General features: G+C 39.4%; 1 protein-coding gene across 2 annotated transcripts in view; it reads right to left on the bottom strand.

The window, feature by feature from the left end:
• Window positions 1-19540, bottom strand: part of NUDT14 (nudix hydrolase 14) — an 85093-nt gene that overhangs the window by 19344 nt on the left and 46209 nt on the right. The window contains exons 2-3 of one of the 2 annotated variants that reach the window (XM_039537819.1): window positions 17465-17508; window positions 1610-1674 (exon numbers count right to left, since the gene is read on the bottom strand). In XM_039537819.1, the coding sequence (XP_039393753.1) occupies window positions 1610-1674; window positions 17465-17508 (109 nt within the window). Of the gene's footprint in view, window positions 1-1609; window positions 1675-7980; window positions 8049-17464; window positions 17509-19540 lie in introns of those variants that run through there. The other variant, XM_039537820.1, reaches the window with a different exon arrangement.

Raw genomic sequence — 19540 nt, 5'->3', positions numbered from 1 at the left:
CACACACAGAGAATCCTCACTTAATTTATGCATTTTTACAGACAGCATGGCAGATCATCCCCCGGCAATGGAAATCTAATCCTATCACATATACTCTGGTGGGAGTGGGTATGAGCAGTAGCTGCACTGGAACGTTTGACTGCCCATTTGCACAGAAGGCCAGCCGTTCTGAGCACATTCAGGGCCCTCTCTGATCTCTGTGAGACTAGGCCCTCTAGAGTGAGCAGAATCTGACATTTCCACGGAGATAGCACACTGGAGGTATCCAATTGGCCAGAACACTTACAGTATTCCATTTATTCAGTTTTCTCTATTCCATTTGCTTATGGACCAACCTAATTTCATATTATCTAACAGTTTAATGTGTTTCTCTTGTCTTGAGAAATTCATCCTGAAAAGAATCTATTTTATTACACTATTTTATTTGCAAAAATAATGAACTTTATTATGCATTAGACCTGATTCTAAGACAAAATGTGTCCAGCTCTGTCTTGCATAGTATTAAAAGGGTAATGTGTGCATTGAGCCTTGTGTCCTCTGCACAGGAGTGAATTTCGTAAAGTCATTTGAAAAAAAAGCATCATGAAAGATATTTGCAGTTACAGCCGCCTAAGAATGCCATACTAGCCATACTGGCAGTTTCTATTTGGTTGCAAATAAAAGACATAAGGATTTTAAATAAGCATATAAATAAATCCTATTCCTTACAATAGGCAACAGAGTGCTGAATGAAAACATGAGCTACAAGTTACAATATTGTTGCATTACACTGAACTGCCTGTCAATCACTATAGGCAAGTGCGGATGGTAAGACACTGCACCAGAAAGTTTCCAATGACATCTACCAGAATGGTCTTGAAACAGTCTCTTAGCAACAGAGATAAAAAGAGAAATATCTTTTAGATTCTCTCTCTCTCTTTTTTTTTTTTTTTTGGTTAAAACCAACATGCTGAGGAAAAAATACATCTTATTTTTAATCTCCAAAAAAATAAATATTGTCAGAAGTGATAACAATTGATACAAAACGCTAAAATTAATTTAAATAGATTCTTTCTTAAGGTATCAACACCTCTTACAAGTAAGAGAGCCAATAATCTACCTATTACACTGCAGTATACAATAAAGCAAAAATATATTTGTGCATAGTGTATCAATATTCCCTAATTTTGAGGTTTGTTTTAAATTCCCAAGTATATATTGCCTCACATTAGATAAGATTATATTTTTTTAAAATAAGGAACATAAAACAATGATTCAGGGCATAAGCCATCTGCTAATTACCATAGGTCAAGAAGAAACTTCCTAAAGGAGCAGCTTATTCCATAATTGCTCACTACAGGGCTGCTTGCAACTTCCCCTGAAGCATGGCAGTAGCTAAAGCCAAAGACAGACTAATGGACTATCTGGATCACTGGTTTCATCTAGTAAGGCAATTCTTATTCTGTGGAATTCTGATCTAGTGAATAGAGTGGGCTATAGTACAAAGGAATAGAATATGGAACAAAGATTTTATCACCACAACTATCCGTACACCCCCAACTTTTAACTGCTAAACCCTTAATAGCTTGCTTCACTTGAGAGCAAAAGTAAAGCTAAAGGAGAGGATTACCTGGGCGGAACTGCTTCACCACAACAAAGCATTGCCGAGAGGAATTAAATATCAGGATTGAGACACTAAGGAAGAGGGGGAAAAAACAGATCAATGCACTCTGAATAAACCAGTATGGATTCATGCAGTATTATTAACCTTACATCCCATGAATTTTATTTTTAACTATATAGACATGTATGATGTTCAATACAACAAGGGCCTGATCCAAAATCCATTGATTTCAGTGGATTGAGAATCAGGCTCAAAACCACAGGTGACTTTATCCACTCTTAAGTCACTTTGCAGAAAAAAATAAAATAAAAAAGACCAAGAATACAGTTATTAATTATAACAGCCTGAAGAGCTTCCAAAATCAAGTTATTTCTGATATCAGGGACAGATATAGGCTGTAAACCTGGAGTCAAATCTTCATGTGTGCACCCTAGCACTCACAAGGAGCCCCACTGAAGTCAGGACTAAAAAGTCTACCTGCTGCTTGGGACCACTTGCTTGTCTATGGCTTTAAAACAGACACCATTAACCTGAAATCTAGTTATTTGAAAAATCAAGTTATAAATCGTTTCAGCTACTACCAGTTTTTTGTGGTTTCACAAATTATTTAAAGATTTTTTTCTCCCCTGTTTCTATATGAAAGCCTCACATACAACTGACTAACTCACCATACTGGGGAAACAAACTGACTCTTCACAGAGTACTGAAAAAGTAGAGAATTCTTTTTCTCTCTCTACTATAATGGAAATAAATTAATCTTAGGTTTTATTTGTAACACATGACAAGTTAACATTTTCAGATGAAAGTGTGATTGCTAATTGATGTCCCTTTAAAACTCACAAAAGCAAGTTTATACCACTCTCATCATCATAGTGTCAGCCCTTCATTTGCAATGCCAAGGTGCAGTACATATCACTGGAAAGATAATTTATTATTCAATGAATCATACAGTTCTTCAATCCAGTGGGTTAAGCTAATGATGGAATATTTGCAGTCAAGTATTCAACAATATTTGAAATGTAATTATGATAGTAAATCCACAGTAAAAATGTACATACAAACACACACTTGCTACTGTTTTTGGTTTTTTTTTAAACAACAACTACTAGGAATATAAATAACTAAAGGGACAACCAAGATACAAAATCTTTATGAAACTTCAGCAATATTTTAAATTCCATCTTATGTCAAAATGATCATTTAGAGCATTTCTATAACAAGACTAAGTTATCCATATAGAAATCTATTTTAAACTAGAGCCTAATGTACATATTGGGGCACTAGATGCTGGAATCTGGCTGACCCCTATGCAGGGGCAAAAACAACTCCTCACCCACACCGATTTTAATCCCATTTGGAAAGATAACATAACTCCAGCAACTAATGTACACCTCCAAATCTACAATGTTGTGCAAAAAAAGAAAAAAAATGTGCCCTATACTCCCAGTCATGAAGTCCAAACCTGGGCAAAGTGTACCTTTGTCACTGCCCAGTCCGTAACTCGGCAAACCCATGTGAAACATGCTAACACCTATAGTGCAACCATAATATAAACGCACATTTACAGGACATAAGTGGAAATGTTCAGCTGTCATTGGAGAAAGTTGATAGTAGGCCTGCCGCCGGCGAGTGCTGCTGCTCCCATTAGAAACCTGTGTTTGGCTCAGCTGAGGTGATACACAGAGACATCTATTGGATACTGATGGCTCCCGCCCCAGATGTCATTTGCAGGGTAATTTAAACTGAGGGACACCGCTTTCTGGTGCTATTGTCCATGACTGGATTTTTTTTTTCTGTTTACAGATAGAGATTCTCTCTTTGGTTGAATATTAGGCTATTAGCCAAATATTGTGTAAAGACAGAAGGACTGAAGCTGTAAAAGATTTCAGTTTGCTGGACTGCAGTATATTATGTGATCTTCCACAGCATTGTTCTTTGACCATTTTCAATTTCTCTTTCTTTTTTTGGATACTATTCTGTCCGTATAAGAGTAATTTTTTTTGTTGCTCTATTAAACTTCTGTGATAGACTGTACCTCAAAATAGCACCCTAAACCCCAATATTCACCACTGTTATATGATTATATATTACAATATGTTTTGTACAAAGTATCTCTTGTGAGGTATCATTTGGAAAGTTATAATCTGTTGAACATCACTGTTTGGTGAAAAATGTATATGAAGTCATGAGATTTTGCTATATGTTTGTTACTGAAACATGTTGTAAGACTGGGAAATGCCCACAGACCAGCTCTTCAGTAGCAACAAAGGAGTGACCAACATCCAGCCAGGTGTTAAGAAACCATCACTGGCCATTCACGGCCCTTCACCAGCAGGGGAGTTGTAAACAAGAGATTTACAATTCACATGAAAGACAGTTGTTTGAGCACATACACCATGGGGCTGTCTAACCCCCATGACACAGCAACGATGTTTCCAGCACCTGAAAGAGAGTATAAAATAAGGGACAATGACATCAATACTTCACCTCTCTTCCCCCACCTACACTGAAGGCAATGAGATCGTTCGGAAGACAAAGAAACATTTGGACTGAGGAGAGTGTTCCTAACTGGAAAGGCTACAGACTGGTGTAGAGTTTTTGGGTAAGAGAAACTTTATTACTTCAAATTTGATTTAGCCTGATAAAGTTTAGGAATTAGACTGTGATTGTATCGTTTATTTCTTTTTGTAACCAATTCTGAATTTTTATGCCTATATCACTTATCTTTCTTTAGTTAATAAACTTATTCCAATGTTTTATCTAAGCCATTGTGTTTTTGATTGAAGTTTGGGGAAATCTACTTAGGTTACAAAGGCTGGTGAATGTCCACTTCCCTTTGACAGAATAACACACTAATTAATACGCTTTCATAGCTCAAGAAGGTCTTGAGCAGCGTAAAAGGCACATTTCTGGAGTGTAAGACTAAGGCTGGGGCTGGGGGGAGAATTTGCTGGTGTTGCCCTGTATACAGTTCATGAGTGGCTGGGGAGAGGATTCAGGTACATTGCTGGGCGTGCTTCTGCATGCTGATGGCTGAGTGAATAGAGCCTGTAGGGTTTGCTGTTCACTAGCATAGCAATATAGAAGACAGCCTGGGCTGGAGAGTTAAAGGGGGCACAGTGGTTCCATAGTCCAGACTGCACCCTAGGGCATGTCACAACTTCCCTTCTTTTATATTGTGGCTACAAAACAGTATAAGTCACCTGAGAAGTTGAATCAACAGTGTAAAGTTAGATGGCATAGTGGAGACCCCTTGAAGGTAGACTAGCTTCTGAGGTTGTATAGCCTTCCTTACACCCCTAATACAGGTCCAACCTTTACTTTGGTTGGGCCTCCTTAGCATCTGGAGAGGAAGATATCACATTAAATAACTTACATCTATTTAGGAAAATGTCTAATAGCTGATCCTTCTAAGATTCAATCATCTGAGATATCTATGGAACAGATGGGAAACTTAAAAACAATCTGTCAAAATTAAGGAACAAGATCAAATTAAACTGGAATGGAGTAGTACCAAGTTATTACAATTGTCTGTCTCTCACACCATCTTGAGACAAAAAGGCACAGAGATGCCACAGATTTGTAGAACATATTTCTTCATTACTTTTAATTTTCTCAGAGACTGACAAAATTCTGAACACAATGTTTATAGCTTTTTTAAAATTATGGCAGATGAATTCTAATGTTTCCTTACACAGCTTGAGAGTCACAACCTAATAGGTTAAGATTTAAATCTCTCAGAGATGCATTTGCTACAATAAGAGTGCAATTTGGTATGATTTAAAAAAAAATCCATCAAACCTCATCCTTGAGACTTTCACAGCTTATGATGAGGCTTGTACCTTTTTACTTGTGAAACACCATGTTACTAAAATCAGGGGATCAGGTATTTGAAAAATCCACTAAGTGGGGGCCAGATCATCCAACTGGATTTCCATAGGTAGATCCCTGAGCCCACAAAGAGCTCCCACTGAATTCAATGGGACTCCATGTGGGTGCAGTAGCCACGTGTGTGGATTCAGATGCAGAATCTGGCCCTCTAAGGGTACAAAAACATCCTTATGTTCCTGAATTTTAAATCAGTTAAGCATGCAGAGAGAGAAAGAGAGAGAGAGAGAGAGAGAGAGAATTTATTTAAAAAAATTACTCTGAAGATTTTTTGGATGGTGTAAAGGCAGAATTGTAACAGTCTTTGATTGACCAAATACTGTAACTCATTTATATGCATGTTTGATGTTTCATAGAAATTTCTTAAAATAGCATTACAGTTAACCTTGGTTTAAGGTAGTATATATACACAATGTAGACTTTAAATGATAAAAGTAAAAACAGTAAAAATGGAAATGTACACAGCAAACCTTGTGATTAATGGTTGGCAGCATAATACATACAAAATTTACCCAACCCAAGATTTATGTTATTAGAGCAATGACACAGACCCACAAGAACAGGAAAACTGTAGACTTTCCTTGGAATGTATGAGGTCTGCACAGAATTTAATCTGATATTGACATCAAAGACCCTAGTCTAACAATAGATTGTGTGTGCACACATGGAAAAAAGATGCATAGGATTTCTTTTTGTTGTTGTTTCTTTCCTGGAAAATTTAATGGTCATTCCCAAGGAAAACTCATTCCAGGTGTAAGATGGTAAGCTCCAGAACCAGTCCCTATCATTTTAAAAAAGTTACAGAGTGAACATATGACTAATATACTGCCCTCGTTCACCCTGTGGAAGGAGCCTACAGGAAAAGAAAACTCCTCAAAATGCTCCCAGGATCATTCCAGGAGCAAGCTAGTGTTTGCTTCCCCTCAGAATGAGATACCAAGCCCCACAGATCACCTTGGATCTGAAGGAGGGTTAGGATTCTTCACAGTAACTGTGACTGCAGCTGCCCTAAGGACTAAACTTAGCAGGGAGGAGTGGCAGAAAAGGTATCATAAGCTAGTACAAGTGATGACCGCAGGGTTGGTGGGAGATCGCATGCCCCCTTCAGCTGCTCATGCCAAGTGTCCATTCCCCCTGTGATTCCCAAGAAGCAAAGCTGTGCAGGCAGAAAATCATCTGTTCCATCTGTGTGCAGGGTTCACTGGGATGGTCTGGGCCACTGGTTTTATTTTTCCATAAATATATGAAAAATTAGTGGTGGCTTTATCATGATCTAGGTTCATTTAGTCCTACCTCAGCACAGGAGACTGGACTTACAATAAATGATGACTTGGACTCAGTGTTTAAATTTGGCATTTGTTCAGAGAGAGACCAGTACTGACAGGCCAGTAATGACACTTATATAGCACCATTCAGCCAAGAATCTCAAAGCTCATTACAGTCTACCATTTAATACTCCTGAGAGCATTCTGTGCCAAAAAATTAAAAATTCTGTGCACAATAGTTTTAAATTCTGCAAATTTTATTTATCAAATAAACATGGAGGCTCCAACATGGCATTGGGGAGCACAGGCCACTGGCTGCACAGAGGTGGGAGATCACTGTCCAGTTCTCCCCCCAAGGACATGGACTCAGCGGTGAGGCTGCACCCAACCCTGACATAGCGCAAAGACTGGGCCTGCCCCAGAAACACCCCAGGGCCCTACCTCTCTGTGCCAGGTGCACCAGGAGTGGGCAGGCAGGTTCAGCAAGGCAGGAGCCAAGTGTGGAGGGGCTTAGCCTGGGGTGTCCAAGTGTGGGTTGGGAGGGCTCTGTGTGGGGCAATCTGGGTGCAGGCGACTCAGTGGGGGATCCAGGTGTGGGGAGGATCTGGATGCACAGAGGCTTGCTGGGGGGTTCTGGGTGCAATGGTAATAGGGTTCTGCAGGGGAGTCCAGGTGGTGCTGGTTTGGGCCCGGGGGGGGGGGTGAGTAGAGCTCAGCAGGTGCACCTGGGGGGCTCAGTGGAGGGTCTAGATACTGCGGGAGTGGGGCTCAGTGGGGTGGGGATCCAGATACAGCTGGTTGGGGAATCAGTGAGATGGGGGTACAGGTGGCTCATCGGGGTGCTCCAGGTGCAGGGGGAGTGGGGCTCATCAGGGAGATTCTGAATGCGGATGGGTGAGGCTCAGTGGGAGGGTCTGGGTATGAGGGGGTCTGGATGCACGGGGGTTGGGTGGATGGGGGAGCAGCTCCCTGTACAGGGATCCCTCCCCCTGCAGCTGAGGAGCAATGGGTGCAGGAAGTGTGTGTGTGTGGAGGGAGTTTGCAGAGCTTCCTGCAGCGGGGGAGAAACCTGGGGGTGGGTCTGACCTGGCCCCAGATGCCATGCGGGGAAGGGGAAGTCCCATCCTCCCCAGCCGAGCCGGGACTAGCAGCTGAATCCAGCGCAGGGTAGGAGCTCCCAGCTGGGTCTTCCCCAGTCCCGCCCTCTGCCCCACAGTAATTTACCTCTCTGCCGGCTGCCCTGGCCACCTGAAACATACTACTGGGGAGGGTCGCATGACCATTCTTGTGTCTTCCCTTTGCTTCCCCGTCAGAATGTCATTTTTCTGCAGGAAGCAAAGAAATCTGCTGGGGACATAAATTCTGCGCATGCACAGTGGTGCAGAATTCTCCCAGGAGTAAAAATTTAAATTTCACACCCTCTGAGTTAGGCAGGTATTTTGCTTCTTATTTTTAAAAATGGGTAAATTGAACTTAAATTACTTACCCGTGGCCACACAGAGCTGGGAACAGAACACGGGAATCTAAAGTCCCAGTCCCTTGGTATAACTCTTTTTAAAAAAAGATACTCCCAAATTTAAGACTCTCATTAATAGGAAGGATGTTCACTCTAAATGCACCTTTTATTGGCCAAGAACTTCAGCTATAAATTTTATAATTGTATTATTGGACTAGAAAACTTTTTGAGTTATCACCTTAACAAAAAATCTGGCCCAACTCTAAATTCCTTGTAATGGTGGAAGTTGACAACTTTTATGACATTCCTAGAAGTGGAATCTCCAAAGGGCTATATTTAAAAAAGAGTAAAGATCTACCGGTCCGACACTAAGAGGAATACAAAGAATGCTTAGTCCATTCCACTGAAATATTATTTTTTTTCAAGTGCAAAACTCAAATTTGCTTTGCCAAATCCATTATCATGTTTATTTCAGGATTGTCAGTATGTTTTTTTGGTATGGGCACAATTTCACCATGTAGTAATTTGCTTCATAATCTGCTATCTTGATTACTTGGGTTATAGTTAATCCATAAGCAATTGCTAGCATTTACTAATTGCTTTTCATATGTTGGAAACAAAAAACTTGAAAAATCTCTTAATGGAAGAAAGGCCTTTAATGGCCCCTAGGTATCATATCAATGGAAACTTTAAATGCATATGTGCAAAAATATATAATAAATAATAACAGCAGCTAAAAGCTGCAGTGTCAGCGATGGCTCATGTCTTCATGAGAATGAAACAGGATTCCCAGAGGCTGGAGACCAGGTTTCTATAGGAGCTTACACTAATACTATACTAAGTAGTTGATGAGGTAATATGGGCAAAGAAACTGACCTTTCCTTAACTCTAATCATTATCAAGGCACCTCAATATCACATCCTGTAGACATCTACGATAATCTGATCAATATGGAATGATCGATGCTCCCCCACTACAAAAACATTAAAAGCAACCACTTACTAGTTTTCTTCTTCAGACACTCATGATTGTTTTACTAAAAGGTTAAGAATCCAGTAGACTTTTTAACTGATAATGAATATGATTCTTGCAGGCCACTTTCAAATAATATTCTGAAGCACCTGGTGAGGGCATTAGGCAGAATACATTACTTTGAGTATTACTGAGCATTGTGTGGGCACTCAGTTGGCATCGGTCTGAGAAGAGAACAAAAAATTGTCAGAGCTGAAAATGCCTAGGAGAAAAATACCAAGATGACATGCAGGAATAAATAGGGCAAAGAACAGAATCAATCAGAATTTCAATTCTCAAGTGATATTCAGAGTTAAGAATGTACAGTACACAGAAAAAAGCCAAGCACAGCATGCAACCACCGAGATCTTTGTAGAAATGACCTTTTATAGACTTGATCCTTGTGGAGCATTTTTGGATACAAAAAAACTCATGTAAAATGTTTTTGCCTTGGTTGGCTTGAAAGGGAACCAACATACCAGCACCAATAAACCAGATAAGAAAAAACGAAGGGGAAATAAAATATTTTAGTTTTGCTTCAAATATTTGAGTTTTAAAGCATGATCTTGTTTTTTCTTGAAGTTTCAAGACTTTGGCTTTCTTTGCTCACTCCCATATCAGAAAGTGGAACCCAAATTCTCCATGTGTTCTTCCTATTGAGTCCATCTTTAAATTTAGTAAGAAATAAAGTAGCTTTGAGAAGTAAGTTACAGTCAGAGAGGAGATGAAGAGAAACTGCATAATTTTACCAGTCAACTAGGAAATATCTATACATGCAATTTTAAAACTATTTTTAAAAAAATGAAATTAGAATTTCTATTGAGGTCTAACACAATCCCAAACCTGTCACATTCTTAAGTATTTTTTGGGGTACAGACTTCAAAGAAGCTCAGTTAACCTAGAACAACCTATCCAAAACACACTTTGTGAACACAGAAGAGCAGGCAATTGCATGCAGACCCTAGGTTACTTCTCAGCTCAACTCTTCATTTCTTCAGAATAATATTTGGAATTTTCCCTGAAACTTATAATGGGATATATTAAGTGCTATCGTCTTTCTTTTATCAGGCAACTAGAAGTTTAAGCCAGAAAAAACACAGTCTTTAAATTTTCAGAAGACTTAATAAAGCTGCAGCCTTTGATTTATCCTTCGAATGCAACTCCTTTAGTTTCCCAGAACTTTAACTGTAATACAGATAGCCTTGAGATTGAATGCATGTGTGCATGCATAATTTTTATTGGTTCATTTAAATCTTCCTTCAAAGCATTTTACATTTTTCAAAGGCCAACAGCAATCCAAACAGATGCTTAAAATGCAGCCTATCACAAAAGCAAAGCTATAAGCTTCTGATAAAAACATTCAGCCTTTCATACTAATCACAGATAAAGTGGATTTGGCAAAAGATAATTAGAGCAGTCTAAAAGACTAATGAATTCTGATGACACTTCCAAGCTATTTTCGAACATTGTTTAAATGTAGTTAATATTAAGTAAACTCTGTATACAAAATGAGACAAGCACATTTACGAAAACAAACATTACTTTGAAAAAAATGAAAAGGAAGATTTGTCCCACTGTAAATCTAACTGCAGCAGGAAGTTGCTCATGACACCATAAAGTAGGAAGCATATGTTTGGTTAATCACTAAGCTGGTGGGAGAATGAACTGTAGCAATTATTTAAGATGCGTTAACAATTACATCAACATATATTTGAAATATAAATTTTAACTACAGTACCTACTTGTTAAGCACCAAGTTATACACAATTTTTTTAATCAGTCCATCTAAGAATGATTTTCAGTAGAATTTTTTAAAACATAAGCGGATGCTCACTACCACCCAATTCCCACATAATAAAGGAAAAAAATATAGATACCGTCAATTTTACCTCATTACAGTGACTGAGCCTGACCTGAGGATGTAATCAGGTACTAGCCAAAGCATAGCAACCCTCCTGTAAAACTGCTGGCCCATAAACAGAAGCCTTACCAAGCCTCGGCTGAAAACCAGGCCCTAAGTACACCTCTACCCTGATATAACGTGACCTGATATAACACGAATTCGGATATAACATGCTAAAGCAGTGCTCTGGGGGGGCAGGGCTGCGCACTCCAGCAGATCAAAGCAAGTTCGATATAACACAGCCTCACCTATAACGCAGTAAGATTTTTTGGCTCCCAAGTACAGGGTTATATCGGGGTCGAGGTGTACATGTTATCTGAGAATATCGCAGGCAAACAAATAATATAATTATCTGAGCTGAAATATGTACTACCTTCTGTACCATCACTTGAAACACGATAATGAAAATGCCTCTCGTCATAATCTGGCAAACCTGAGGGCATTAAATTACAGAGAAAAATATGATTTGTGGTATAGCAGCATGACATGGCACACAGCAGCACCTATCAGCCAGCAAAAACATATAACTGATGTATCATATTAGTTTTCATGTTAAAATAAATTAATTCTTATACAAAAGGAAGACAAGTGAAATTTCACAATATGTCATAATACATTCATACATAACATAGGAAATACACACAGGATGAAAATGACTTCATTCACAGACAGCACCAGTGATCTAGCACAGGGAACAGGCAGAGGGATGGTAATCCGCTCCCATAATGTGCTCAGAGCATATGCCTGCAATGCAGTCTCCACAGCTGCTTGCTGCAGCCAATGGGCTGGAAAAAGTGACCACAATTCGTCCATGCCACTTGTGTAATTCTAGTGACCCGTAAATCTTGCCTGCCCTCACGGCATGAAAGGGGTGCAGAAATCTCCTAGTGAAGCGTAATACTTGGAGTGTAATACTGATTTCTTGGACTTCCCTGCAAGCCCTTCAGGAAAACTGTATTTTTCAGCAGTCTTTGCAACAGCTAAAGGATGGAGACTTTTTATTAAATATATCAAGAAAGATAGTGATTACTTTTGTAACCATAAAGTGAATTTATCCCCTACTGAATTCTAAAAGGAGGTGATATTTTTTCCCCTCTCTTAAAATATTCAGGAATGACTTCATAAAATTTTCCATTAAGAACATATATTTAATTCAGGGACTACTAATAAGCCACTGATCAATGACATCTGACGTGTGTTTAGAATTTAGGTAGGAGCCACAAGAGTACTTGTAAGAGAATGGTCTTTATTGCCTGTCTCTAGTCACATGACATTGTTCAGAGTTACAAAAGACTATAACCCAGTTACGTGACAATGTCCACTGACTCCAGTGACTAATGTTACAGTGACTTCAAAGTTTTTCTTTTTACATGAAGTGTGCTTTATGTTGATTTTTTCATCTGTTTAAACTGGTGAACTTCCATCACCTTTGCTTTATACCAATTCACACCATAACCTGAAAGCTCTTCTCTTACGTGTCAACCACTGCACTGTATGCTTATGTTCCAATTCTACATCTCATACACTATTTCTTATTCCTATTTTTATGATTGCGTATTGACCTTCCTAAATTCTGTATATTGTTCTACAAAGTTGATGAACACAAAGCCAAAGTATTACATTTCAAACTCTTAGTGTACTAAATATAGCAGTATTAGGGTGAGGGATGATCTAAATGGGAACACCTATCTAGTTTTAGTGGGTCAAGATCATTTTAGTTCTATTACTTCCGTTTATTTTTACAGGCATTAATTATTCATTTGTATTATTTTAGTTGTTTTTAATTTCTGCGAGGAAGCCATTACACTTTTGTATGAGGGACACTGTCAAGTCAATTTATGGATTTGGGAGCCTGACTTTACACACTTTGGGTGAAATGCTGACCCTATTTACGTCAACAAGGCCAGAATTTCACCCCTAGTTTTGAAAATCTTGTCCTCCATTAACAATAATGAGCCTTACAAAAAACCCTGGGATGACTTCTAACTACAAAGATCTATAAGCAATGCTATTTTAGCAAAACAATGCGGATCCTGATATTTTAAAAAAGCAATTATTTCTGATACAGCCCCCACTAAAGAGTAGCCTGAAATATAAACAAAAAATCCCATTTAAAAAAACCTGTATGTATGTTTTCCCCATCATTCTCTTGTTGATGCTTACAAGCATTTTTCCAGAAAAGAAACTGACTGACTGACAGACAACACACAGGAAAAAGTGAAATGACTATGAACAATGTGCTGTCAAATGCACGAAGTTTAGATCAACTGGACAGGAACTGTCATTTACTGTATGTGCCGGGCCTACCACAATGGGGCGCAGATATAGTTGAGGCCCCTGAGCATTACCACAATATAAACGTTAAATAATAACAACTGAAAAAAACTAAAGGATTTTTTTAACCCAACTTCTTTTAGTTACCATACACTTGGGTGTTATTTCTAACTATAGGACCCAATCTTGCAATCAGATCTGCTAACATTGACCCCTCTGCCTCACAAAGGCCTATTACCTTCAAGGAAACTCCACAGGGGTTTGCACTAGCAGATCTTACTGTAGGATCAGAGCAATAGTAGATTACAATATTTTCAGATAGAAAGGTGGCTTTCAAGTTGATAGGTTTCTTTTAATAGTTGTCAGTAAGGAACTGAAATAATGAATAAATACATTTAAATACTTGCATCAAATACACATATGTACACATTAAACTCACATAAAAAGCAACAGAGTCCTGTGGCATTTTATAGACTAACAGATGTATTGGAGCATAAGCTTTTGTGGGGGAGGGATAGCTCAGTGGTTTGAGCATCAGCCTGCTAATCCCAGGGTTTGTGAGTTCAATCCTTGAGGAGGCCACTTAGGAATCTGGGGCAAAAATTGGTCCTGCTAGTGAAGGCAGGGGGCTGGACTCGATGACCTTTCAAGGTCCCATCCAGTTCTAGGAGATTGGTATATCTCCAGTTATTACCTTTATTACCTTAACATGGCTACCCCTCTGATATTAAACTCATACTTATCCTGATTTCAGCAGAAGCCTGTCAAGTTCTCTGGAGCCCCAAATGAGCAAAACATTTAAGCACATGCTTAAGTCCAGATCTATTCAGCAAGGAACTTCGCTTTAAGCACATACTTAAGCGCTTTGCTTAATAGGAATGGAATGACATCTGCCTATGTATTTGTACAATGCCTACTAGAATGAGGCCCTCGTTCTGAATGGAGCCTTTGGGTTCATCCACAATATAAACAGAACAACTTCCTTTTATATTTAGTTCCAAATTGCTTTATTTATGTTATAGTGGTGCCTAGAGACACTAGGGACTAGAGCCCCACTGTGCAAGGTAATACACACACATATAATCTAAGGCCTTGGCTACACTTGCAAATTTGCAGCGCTGCAGCAGGGTGTGAAAACACACCCTCTCCCCACAGGGAGGTGGAGTACGGACAGCGCTGGGAGAGCTCTCTCCCAGCGCTGGCGCTTTGACTACACTTAGCGCTTCAAAGCGCTGCCGCGGCAGCGCTTTGAAGTGCAAGTGTAGCCAAAGCCTTAGTAAGTGGACTAACATTTAAAAGTGCTGAGCACCCAACAGCTTCCATTGACTCTGATGCAAAGTAATAAGTTTCCGGCACTTTTGAAAATCAGGCCCCAATTTTAGAGAGCACCTAAGCACTTGGCTAAACATCCTGCCTGAGCAACGATGCTTCCCTGAATCAGGGTCATTTTTAGGTGCCTACATATTGATTTGGGAGCCTAATGTTACACTCTGGGTGAAATCCTGACCCCACAATAGTTAACAGGAGTTTTGCCATTAATGTCAATGGGGCCAGGATTTCACCTCAGTTTTGAAAATGTGCTTCATTAACAATAATGAGCCTTACAAAAAACCTCAGGATGTCCTCTAACTACAAAGATCTATAGGCAATGCTATTTTAACAAAATAACACAGACACTGTTATAACATTTCGAGCTTATTTAAAAATGACTTCCTATAGTTTATAACTATTCTCTCCCCTCCCCCTTTTTACAGTTTTATTCCTTCTCTGGGCATCTGCAAAACAGCTTTGTACGGTTTGAGATATTAGGATTCAAATCTAAATGTACAGACTAGCAAAGGGAACCCCTACTACAAAAACAATTATAGGTTTAGTTACAATCTGGTTTTGTTGTGTTTTTAGTCAATTTTAGAATATTATAGACTAATTAAAAACGCACTTTTCACAATATTAGTGAAATGATAAAAAGAAAACATTCCCTCCCCCCACACAATTTACAACAAAAGGAGCATATTTATTTTGTGCCACAAAAACAGAGACAACCAAACAATTACACATTAGCAACAAATCTCCAACTATAAAGAAAAGCTTAGCCATATAACCAGCACAAACTGTTCTACTCAAATCAGGTAAAATAACAGTTTTCAGTCAATTTACAGCATTTTGTACCCGTTTATGACTATGATCTATTAGACCAGAATTGGTCTCATATTCATGGATAGGGCTTATGTAGGAAAGCTGAAATCTTGCAAATAAAGGAAGCTTTTGTTGTTCCTGTGAAATGACATAAGTTGAATTTAAATTGTTTGTGAAACTAACATTCTACAGTTTAACACAGTAATCACTAAGAAGTTAGGATGGCAGCTGTTGTACATGTTAAGCTAACAAATGTTACGTGACCAGAGATGAATGGCGTGACATGTGGCTGTAGCCCTTTTATACAGTCATGTTCCCAACTATTTAAAAAATGTCCACAAAAGTCCTTTAAAAATAATATTCTCAAGAAGTTCATGGAAAACTGGTCCTATAGTATTTATCTCCATCCAGCTGTTTATCATTTTGTTAGTATGCACAATCTAAGATTTACATTAAAAATAATCAAAGAAGAAGCAATTGCCTTTGGAAAAAAAAATTATTAACACTATGACCTGAAGCTGGACTAGTTTGTCTGGAACCAGAGGGCAAGTATTACATGTCCAACAATCAATTATCAGTCCAATTTTTTGTATCTATGATCATAAAATCTACATACACACCCATAAGTAAGTAGAGAGAAATCTGTTTGTCCTCTAGATAGATTCCAACAGTCAGTGTGAACTTAATATTCAAATATCAATCCCTTTTATCCTCATCCTCAAGTACTGCAAAGACTTTCTTTTCTGATGGATCCAGATATGTCTAATTTTCAATATTCTTTCTGTAACTCGTACCTTTGTATCCTCCATTTTGATAAAAATTAATATATGCAAAGGCTGCCTGGTTGCTCCTACTACTTCATTCATCTCTCAAGTAGCTACATATGACACCATTTACTAGAAGGGTCCAACTGAGTCTAACACTGGACAATTTCCTGAAAGCAATTGTTTTACCTGATGATCTCACATCATCAAAGCAGCTTCCCATTTGACTTCTAGTAAGGTCAGTTCAGTAAAACATTTATTACTTTAAATAGAGCTGGGAAATTCGTTAGTCTAATTTTACCCTTATTTTTTATTCATGAATTTTTCAAATATCAGACCTGAATTTTACAAACTTGTTGGAAATTACTCAATGAATGTTTAAGCAATGGACAGCTCATGAATCGGGTCTGCTGCATATATTCTCTATTTGTTATCAGCATTATGTAAATTGGGTGGCAGGATTAGGGAATTTTTATGAGATTATAATCTTTCCTTTTCAAGGTCACTTGAGGTAGGCCTTGCCTGATACATCATTGCTAGATTAATCAGGCTACTGTAATAATAGGACTTGATCAGACTTAAAATAGAATTTCTTACATCACATGTAAACCAAATAATTGCACATGGCATATTTTCAAACAGTACTACATTAAAGCACACTAGGGACCTTTAGCGTGCACCAGCAGAGTCTACATCAGTGGTTCTCAAACATTTGTACTGGTGACCCCTTTCACATAGCAAGCCTCTGAGTGGGATCCCCCTTATAAATTAAAAATGCTTGAGCTTGGGGTGGAAGCTGACAGCTCATGATCCCCCATGTAATAACCTCGCGATCCCTTGAGAGGTCCCAACCCCCAGTTTGAGAATCCCAGGTCTACATGGACCAAAAGTGTGCTTCAGAATTCACACCCTCATAGCGTGCATTACCCCATTGTGTAGATAATTCTTTTTATTCTCTGTCTTAAACTGTGGGTCTGAAAGGGCATTTTATTGAAGGTGGCTAGTATTTACAAGCATCACAGGAGAAGTGGGCCTTTAGGAGGGATCTAAATGAGGAGAAAAAGGATCTGGTACACTGGGATTGGGATTGTTGAAGATAATATTGAATGAAACAGGACACATAGGTAAAAGAAAATAGACATGAGCTAATTTGTTCAGATTTACCTGTCATGTGTCCTCATAAAGTCCCAAAACTTCTTAGTGCCATTCTAGAAAAAAACAAAAAACAAAAAACTCATCAATACAATTAGTCCCCAATGAAAATTGGCTACCTGAAATCAAACATCATTTTAACAACAGCAACTTCCTTCCTTGGCAAAACTGGCTGTATCTGGAATATATTTATTGATTTTTGACCACAACAGTAGTGTTGCAGGAACAACTATTTAATTTTCAACTAGAAACTGGAAAGGGCTGAGGAAGGGACTAAATGCTTACCTACCACTTTGTAAGAGCAAAGGCAAATATGTTGCAAACATGTGCCTAAAATAGGCACCTAACTCTATATTTAGGCACCTAAATCAAAGATGCTTGATTTTCAGAAGTACTAAGAACCCGTATCTCCCAGTGACTTCAGTCTATTCTGATTTAAGTACCCACATACGGCTTAAGGAGACTGGCCTTAGGGACCCAATGTTTGGCAATCTGGGCTCTAGTTTCCAGTATAACTATGTTCACTTACAAGGATATGCTACTGAATATTCTTATCCTGATTTATAGATGGCAAAAGCATGCACATAACAGTTACAAATATTTGCAACAGAATAAAATCTCTGTATTGTTACCCTATGAAAACTGGTAATCAATTAGCTACTGTGCTACAATTCACTTGTTTACTTCCAAGATAATCTTGCGCCAAATTCAATAGACTTGTGCTTCCAACATCACAGCTGAATTTGACCCCCTAAACTGTAATCATTTCCCCCACAGATTTAATAGGTATGTTGACACTTGTTTTACACATATAACGTCACATTGTATAGTCTATGGTATATCTATTAAGACACCTCAGCTGAACTCAACAAAAGAATAAATCCTTTTCCATCACCTTAAGTATAAGTTCTCAGATGGTGTAAAATCAGCAAAGCTCCACTGAAGTCTAATGGAACTATTCCAATTTGCATCAGCTGAAATGTGGCCTACAGATTTATTTCCTTAAATCATATTTTGGGCTTTTATGATAAATTGGGAGCCACCTGAAGGAACCACCTCTTTTGGTAACTGCCTCTCTCTTTAATTGGACAGGCAAGAGGTAGACCTGTTGAGGACTTATATCTAAAAGATACTGTGATGGGGTGTACCTTGCCCTTCATGGCCCCCTGCTGGAGAACCTGCGGTCCTACTACACCCCACCTCAGGAAGGACCAATGGAGGTGGGGCCTCCAGGCCTTCCTACAGAGGCCTTGTGGAAGCAGCCAATCAGAGCCCAGCAGGCTTGGCTAAAAGGAGGAGGTCAGTTCCTGGTGGGGGCCAGTGGGGTAAGAAAGTGTTCCTTTTCTCTGGCCACAGGAGACTGACTGGCTGCGTCCCCCCATCCCATCGCCGATGCATCTGTGACTAGGGACAGCGATGGTTGAGACCTGGAGAAAGGTACTTCTGCACATACTGCTTGCGGATCACGCCACTACGGGAGGGACTCGAGGACTGGAGGAGTGAGTGAGACCAATTTGTCTAGGCGGTCTCAGTTCGGCCTGTATACCAGGGCTAGCCAAGCCTGAAGGGGACGGAGCTGTAGCCTGGCATGCTGTATCACATACGTGCAAGCAACCATATGGCTGAGCAGTTTCAGGCAATTTCGTGCCATATTAGTGAGGAATCTTCCTGATGGTGCCCATGGCAAGGAAGCGAGATTCCGGGAGGAATGCCCTAGCCTGACCTGAATCTAGGAGAGCTCTGATTAATTCTATCCTCTGAGTTGGGGTTATGGTTGATTTGCCATGTTCAGAATGAGGCTGAGCCTGTGGAATGTCGTCCGCACCAGGCTCACGTGGGCCTCTACTTGGGCCTGGGAGCAGCCCTTGGTTAGCCAGTGGTCTGGTATAGGAATTCTTGCACTTGACACTTCTGTAGAAAGGCTGCCACGACTGCCACGCACTTGGTGAACATCCGAGGGGCCATCGAGAAGCCAAAGGAGAGGACCGTGAACTGATAGTGGGTGTTTTTGACCACAAAACAGAGGAATTGTCTGTGAGATGGGATTATGGACACATGAAAGTCCTCATCCTTCAAGTCGAGGGAGTA

The sequence above is a fragment of the Mauremys reevesii genome, linkage group 4, assembly GCF_016161935.1.
Source record: "Mauremys reevesii isolate NIE-2019 linkage group 4, ASM1616193v1, whole genome shotgun sequence".
Classification (NCBI taxonomy): domain Eukaryota; kingdom Metazoa; phylum Chordata; order Testudines; family Geoemydidae; genus Mauremys; species Mauremys reevesii.
Note: the sequence above shows the minus strand (reverse complement) of the source record. Positions and strands in the feature narration are given on the sequence as shown.